This window comes from Mus pahari, chromosome 1, assembly GCF_900095145.1.
Source record: "Mus pahari chromosome 1, PAHARI_EIJ_v1.1, whole genome shotgun sequence".
NCBI lineage: Eukaryota > Metazoa > Chordata > Mammalia > Rodentia > Muridae > Mus > Mus pahari.
Window position 1 is genome coordinate 71,404,253 of NC_034590.1, and position 7,312 is coordinate 71,411,564.

The 7,312-nt window shown below is 43.5% G+C and overlaps 1 protein-coding gene across 2 annotated transcripts in view; it reads right to left on the reverse strand.

The window, feature by feature from the left end:
* Positions 1–14: 14 nt before the first annotated feature.
* The window catches only part of Mrpl48 (mitochondrial ribosomal protein L48), a 42,246-nt gene continuing 34,948 nt past the window's right edge, over positions 15–7,312 (reverse strand). Inside the window, exons 5-7 of one of the 2 annotated variants that reach the window (XM_029541179.1) lie at positions 3,661–3,763; positions 1,530–1,619; positions 15–384 (exon numbers count right to left, since the gene is read on the reverse strand). In XM_029541179.1, coding sequence (XP_029397039.1) covers positions 310–384; positions 1,530–1,619; positions 3,661–3,763 — 268 coding nt within the window. In that variant the 3' untranslated portion in view covers positions 15–309. The remainder of the gene's footprint in view (positions 385–1,529; positions 1,620–3,660; positions 3,764–7,312) is intronic. The other variant, XM_021190735.2, reaches the window with a different exon arrangement.

The following is a 7,312-nucleotide window of genomic DNA, read 5'->3' on the forward strand; positions in this document are numbered from 1 at the left end:
GGATGAGAACATGTTCAGATAAAGAGAAACAGAATTCCTTAAAGATACCTCACAAGATAACTGATACACACAGCCAAAGACAATCACACACACACACACACACACACACACACACACACACTGACAACAGCAGACGTTTATTAAGTGGAGAAGGCCCTCGATTTTGTTAAGGGAAGTGGTAACTGGCAAGCCCACTGCACAGATGCAAGGAGGCATTCCCAGCATGAGCGTCCACGCTCCTCCTTAATCCTTAACTTGCAGGAGCAGCTTCTCAGAGACCAACAATTACATGAAGGGCTTGCAGTATTTTTAGTTCAACTTGGCCAACAACTCTTCCAGTTCAGGCCGAGCTTTGAACCTTCCCTTGAAGTCTTCTTCAGAGTGCTGGGACAAGGGGGAAAAAAAAAGACAGTCATCACAGAGCATTTGTTACCCATATACATGCACATTCAAAAAGGGCCCATGGTAAGCTCCACAATGGTCACTCACAGCCCTTGTAGCATGTAGCATGATATAGACTTGAATCAGGTACCAGGAGTAAAGGCTGAAGCACACTTCCTCTTAGTGTGCTGAGACAAGACAGACATGTAAGCAACTACTGTCAGGATGCTAGATGTATCACATAATCATGGTGATGGCTAGGGCCTTCCACATAGGAGGTAAACACTGCCACTGAGCCATAGGTCTAGGAATTTGTTTTTTTGTTTTTTGTCTTTTGTTTTTTAATTACATCTATTTTTGTTGTGCATGTATCCACATGGGAAGTCAGATGGCAACATTTGGGAGTCAGTTTTCTTCCACAATGTGGTCCTGGGACCTGACCTCAAGCCATCAGGTTTGTAAAGTACCTCAGTCTGACTGCTTCTGCCTGCTGAGCACTGGGATTACATGTAGTATTTTTAGTACGACCAGCACATTTTTCCCTACCCACAGAACTCTGTGAAACTGAAATAACTACCAGACAAGCAGGGACAGAACGCGGGGAGCTGGATGAGGCGATGACACCAGGTTAACATGACCTAATGGGAACAGTAGCCTAAGAAGGGTTGTCATGGCAACTAGACCTGCCTGACACCCAGTATTTAGTCTAAAGTTGTTAATTTCTGTGGGTTTCCCATTCTTTACCAGATACATTCAATGGAGCTACAATCACACGTCATCAGTCTATAAAATGTCTAAGGTAAGGCAGCACCTGAGGCTCTCATGCCCTGGTGCATTATAACATTTATAATCGTAAACCATATTTCTGCTTTACAGCTACCTGAAGGGAGAGAATCTGGAAGTCATGGGTCATGTCACAATTCTGTGATGGAGCCAACTCCTGTGGTACACACAGCATCATCCCTGACACCTCAGAGGCCTCAGAGTGAATGGTCACCCCACCACCAGGTTGCACACCTCTCTTGATAGCAGCTAGGCTGAAATACACATTTCTCTATTGTTTCAAAAGTTAAGCAGCACAGACTTCTTTACCCTCAGTTTGAGCATAAGTAGGCCACCGGGGGGCCTCTTCCCACACTGGTACCCACCTCCCTCACTGACAGTCTGACTCCTTCTGGAAGATTGCTTTGGAGTACTTCCAAGAAAATCTCTGCAAACGTAGCACTCAGACCGCTGATCTGCAAATGAAGAGAGATGCCTAAAAGAGAATGCTGAAGGCCAGGTAACTGGGCAAGCAGTGCCTGGGCTCCCTTGCAACTCCAGTGGGGGAGAGGCTGACACAGAGCTGGATTCAGAGCCCAGTCTCCGCAGGGTGTCTCCGAGGCTTACTGCCTCAGTCTGCTAACCTAGGCCTGGAAGCTTCTGGCCGCTGTTATGCTCTAACCTTCTGGCTCCTTCTCATGCTGTGGCTTGTCCTGCCTTCACCCTTCACCTGTGTCTAGCTTGTTCTCTCTCTCTCTCTCTCTCTCTCTCTCTCTCTCTCTCTCTCTCTCACCTGTCTCTGTACAGCTGTTCTGGTAAAACTCCAAAACTTCTTTCTTTTCCCTCCCTCTTTAAGTAGCCTCCCTTTCCTCTCCTCCTGAGTTGGGCAGACCCTATTCTGTCAAATCTTTTTCTGATTTGTCACTTTGTCTGCCACTCAATTAGCCATCACATGATACTTTCTTCTACAAATTTTACCTTTCTTTTTTTTTTTCTTTTTTTAAAAGATTTATTTATTATTATATCTAAGTACACTGTAGATGTCTCCAGATGCACCAGAAGAGGTCATCAGATCTCACTACAGATGGTTGTGAGCCACCATGTGGTTGCTAGGATTTGAACTCAGGACCTCTGGAAGAGCAGTTGGTGCTCTTAACCACTGAGCCATCTCTCCAGCCCAAATTTTACCTTTCTTGTTTGGGATTAAAGGTGTGTACTAAGGGCGTGTCTGTATTCCAGCCAGAGAGAATGTGGAATTTTTAGTTTATTTAGGTAGGATCTCAGTGTATATAGCCTAGCTAGCCTCAAATTCACAACAATCCTCCTGCTTTAGCCTCCTAACTGCTCAGATTACAAGCATGTGTTATCATACCATGCTTTATTAAAAGGCCACAAATTGTACAATTCTGCTAATATAAAATACAATAAATCCAGAGAAAGAAAGTAGATTCATGGTTGCAAGGGGCTAGGGAGGGCTTGGAAAGAGGAGCAACTGCTGACTGACACTGGATCTATCTCAGAGGTAATGAAAATGTTCTATAACTGACTTAGTAATGGTTGCATAACTGTTTAAATATACAAAAACCTATCAATTGTATGCTTTCAATGAGCAAACTGCACGGCATGTTGACTCCATCAGTAAAGTTACAAGGCAGCAGGTGATGTCAGAGCTGCTGGGCTCCTAACAACTCTGAGCACCTCTATCATGGTATGGCTGTGACCCTCCTATCTCTGCAGAGAAAAAAAGACAAATTATTATAGCTAAAGAAAGCAAGAAAAGTAAATGGTCACATTGGGATGGGTATAAAGTGAAAAATATGGATCTCAAAGACTTTTAATTGGCAGAAAGTAAGGAATTTGATCAATGAACAAAGACAAAGAAGGATCAAGCACTGGGCTCAAAGGATTAGAAAGAGGGAAGTTGTCCCCTGAAAAATTAGTTTTCCCTGCAGTGAGGTCAGGGAGAACATTGTGGAGGAGCCAACAAATATGTATAAATATACATATAATATATACATATATACATATACATATAAGTGTGATTATATTTATGCATATAAGTATGTGTGTTTGTATACACCTAGGTTTGTGTGTTATTGGTATACAAGGAAGCTTGGGGAATAGATGTGATTTCATAACAGGAGAGGGAGAGGAGTCAAGAGCCCAGCTCTGGAATGCAGACATCATTTAAAGCAAAGGTTCTCAACCTGGGAGTCGAGACCCCTTTGGGAGGTCAAACAACCCTCTCACGAAGTCACCTAAAACCACTTGAAAACACAGATATTTACATTACGGTTCATAGCAATAGCAACATTACAGTTTTGAAATAATTATGAAGATAACTTTATGGTTGGGGGTTATCACAACATGAGGAACTGTATTAAAGTCATAGTACTAAGAAGGTTGAGAACCACTGATTTAAGGGAGGGAAGACAACAGTAAGAGAATGACAGGTGGAGGAAAGATGGAGGGAGGGAACCAGAGGAGTAAAAACACTTGAGGACCCCGAGTGCTTACCTGAACCACCCGCTCATGGGTGGTAAGGACAGAGTCTAGGACCATTTTGTTGCCTTGGTCTGGTAGCCGCATCACTTCTATAGTTTTGGTAGGCATCGCATAGCTGCAGAAGAAGAATCAGCTGTTTAGAGTGTCCTCTCAAGCCAGCAGCACCACTTTAACCAGGGTCATCAGTGAGTGCAACCATTAAAAGCCTGCTCTGCCCTAGGCATTCTAGGGACAAATGAAGTCTGTGCCTTCAAAGAGTGTTAAATATTTCAGAGAAAAAGGGGTTCAGGGATGGCTTCATGGGTGAAGTAGTGATTTCACAGGACATAAGAATACACTTAGGATGCTAGGGACATGTTTCAGCAGGTAAGAGCACTAGCTGTTCTTCCAGGGAAGCAAGGGTTGAGTTCCAGCACCCACTCGACAACTCATAACCATGTGCTGCTCCAATCCCAGGAGCTCCAATGTCCTCTTCTGGACTCACCAGGTACCAGGCATGCATGTGGTTCACAGTCAGGTACAACAGTCACACATAAAAATAAAATAACTTTAAAAATATACTTAGGAGCTAGGCAGTGGTGGCACACAACTTCAATCCCAGGGCTATACAGAGAAACTTTGTCTCAAAAACCCAAAAAACAAGCAAACAAATAAAATGAGATAGAGATCAACTGAGGAAGATATCTGGCCTACACATACACACACACACACACACACACACACACACACACACACCCACCCCTGTAATACCAGCAGTATTGGGAAGTAGAGGCAGAATGATTAGATTATTCAAGGCCATTTTTGATATATACTAATTTTATACGAATAAATAAATAAATAAACACTGAGGAAACTGGTCATTTCAAAGTAGCATATGCCTTTAAGTAGTTAAGTACAGGTCCTTTCTGTTCATTCATCTGCATTCTCTGCACTTTCCAGTTTTCCTGCAATGAATAAAAGCTGATCAAACAGCAGAGACACAAAAGGGAAAAGAGAAAAAAACCCAAACTATTTGAAGAGTCAACCCAGTTGACAGTGTTCTCTTTGGACTTCGGATAAGGCTCTGGGCTCCATCCCTAGCACAGTAAATACCAGGGAAAGCTGGGGGGAGGGCCTGCTGACCATGCACAAGACTCACACTCAAAGCTCGGTGCTGCCAAAACAAAACCAAAAATATCCAGAAACACACAAAGCTATTCTTTTTTTTTTTTTTTTAAAGCTATTCTTAAAAAAAAAAAAATTCTTTTTTGAAAGTAGATTTTTTTAAAAAAGGAAAAATGAGTTGCCTCAGAGCTAATGATGTTCACTGGTACTTTCTCCATGGAACACAGGCTGGTCAGCTCAGTGTCATTTCTGTCCCCCTAGGCAGCTGCTTAGCAAGGGAAGCAGGCAAATCAGGAGAGAGGCCTCCTCTCTGCTGTAGGAGCGGCAGCTGTGCATTTCAGACCCTGTGCAGAACAAAAGCTGGTGATCTGCGCTTGCAGCCCAATTCCAACTCAAGGTCACAGTATCCTCAGAGCTCCATCCCCACTCCAGAAGAAAAATTAAATGAAAACCACGAGAAAACAAATTCATCTCCGAAAAGCTGGGCAACGTGAACGTGCAGTGATACAACAGTTGGCAAAGCTCAGTCAGCCCGTGCAGAGATCGGATGAAAACAAACAGCTCTTTATGCTGAGCTATTTGCAGCGAAGAGCCAAGAGAAAAGCAGAAACCAGGGTGCCATTCATCCCGCTGTTCTAGGAAGCATGGCCCTGAGGGCTGGGGCACAATCCAAATCAACCACTATTTACTCTGTGCCTAGAATGTACTGCAGACTAGGCCAGGTCCTGGGGCTGGGCCACTAGAGAAAACAGAAGCAGCTCCTGCCTTATAGAATTTAACATAATACAGAACATAATCTGAAAAATCATAGAAAATAAGTCTAAGGATAAAAAAATGCATGTAAAGAAAAGGAATTTGGCTGGGCATGGTGGCGCACGCCTTTAATCCCAGCACGTGGGAGGCAGAGGTAGACGGATTTCTGAGTTTGAGGCTAGCCTGTTCTACAGAGTGAGTTCTAGGACAGCCAGGGCTATACAGAGAAACCCTGTCTTGAAAAACCAAAAAAACAAAAACAAAAACAAAAACAAACACAAAAAATTATGGGGGCTGGAGAGATGGCTCAGTGGTTAAGAGCACTGACTGCTCTTCCAGAGGTCCTCAGTTCAATTCCCAGCAACCATATGGTGGCTCACAACCTTCTGTAATGGGACCAGATGCCCTCTTCTGGTGTGTCTGAAGACAACAACATTGTACTCATATAAACAAACAAACAAACAAACAAATAAATCTTTAAAAAAAAGAAAAGGAATTTGTATACCCTTTATTTCTCTGAAATATATTACAGAAAGATTTAACTTATTAATAAGCTTTCTTAAAGAAATAATAAACAAGATGGCACCTAAGAAAACATTGGGGCTGGACTGAAGATAAAGCTTAGTTGCTAGAGTACTTGTCTAGCAAGCAGGAAGCCTGGGGTTCAATTCCTAGCACAGAATTAACTAAACCATGGGGGCACGAACCATTAATCCCAGTATCTGGAGAGGGAAACAGAAGGATCAGCCTCAGCTACATAGTGAGTTCAAGGCCAGCCTGGGCTACATGAACCCCTACCTCAAAATAAAGAGAGAAAGAAAGGAAAAGAGGGTGGGAGGGATGAGAAGAGGGGAAGGAAAGGAAAGGGTGAGGGGTTGGGGGAGGCAGGAGAATAGTCCACACTCTGCAGACTCAGACAAGCAAAGGTCTTGAAGTAGAAATTAAACACTGAAGCAGAGTGGAGGGGAGGGGAGGGTGAGCTAGCGTCAGTAAAGAGTGCCCAGGTCACGGAGCACCTAGCAACCACAGATCTCAGCTCGCCTAAGGGTGAGAAGCAATGGGGCTGGAAGGGAGAGAGAGGCTTTTTAAACAAGAAGGACATTGTCACTTTTCCCTTCCAGAAAACTTAGACCAAACACCACATGAGGACTGAGAACCAGACAGGAGAAAAGGGTTCAAATTTAGGACTATGGATAAGCTTCAATTGCCTCACTATTAACTGTGTGTGTGCAAGCGCACGCATGTGTGTTTGTCTGTGTGCACATGGAGGTCAGCCAACAAGCCTTGGGTGGTGTACCTCAGGTGTTCTTGCTGACCTAGAACTCCCCAAGTAGACTAAGCAGGGTGGCCAGGGAGCCTCAGAGATCTTCCTTCCTCTGCCTTCCCAGCACTGGGGATACAAGCACACAATACCACAACCAGCTGTTCCTGTGTGGATTCTGTGAATGATACTCAGGGTCTTAAACACTTTACTGACTGAGCTATCTCCCTAACCCTGTTGTATTATTAACAGTGACAGCTGAGCCAGGTATGATGACACACATCCCAGCACTCAGGGAAGTACAGGCAGAAGATAAGGAGTTTAAGGCTAGTTTGGGGAATAGAGCAAGGTCTAGGACAGAGAGGTCTAAATGGTGAAAAAAAAAGTTATGTCTGGTATATGAATATATAGCTGTGAGGTACAGTTATTCCCTCCCTTAATTTTCATAGGATTCTTGAGTAGTTTTCTTCTTCTTCTTCTTCTTCTTCTTCTTCTTCTTCTTCTTCTTCTTCTTCTTCTTCTTCTTCTTCTTCTTCTTCTTTCTTC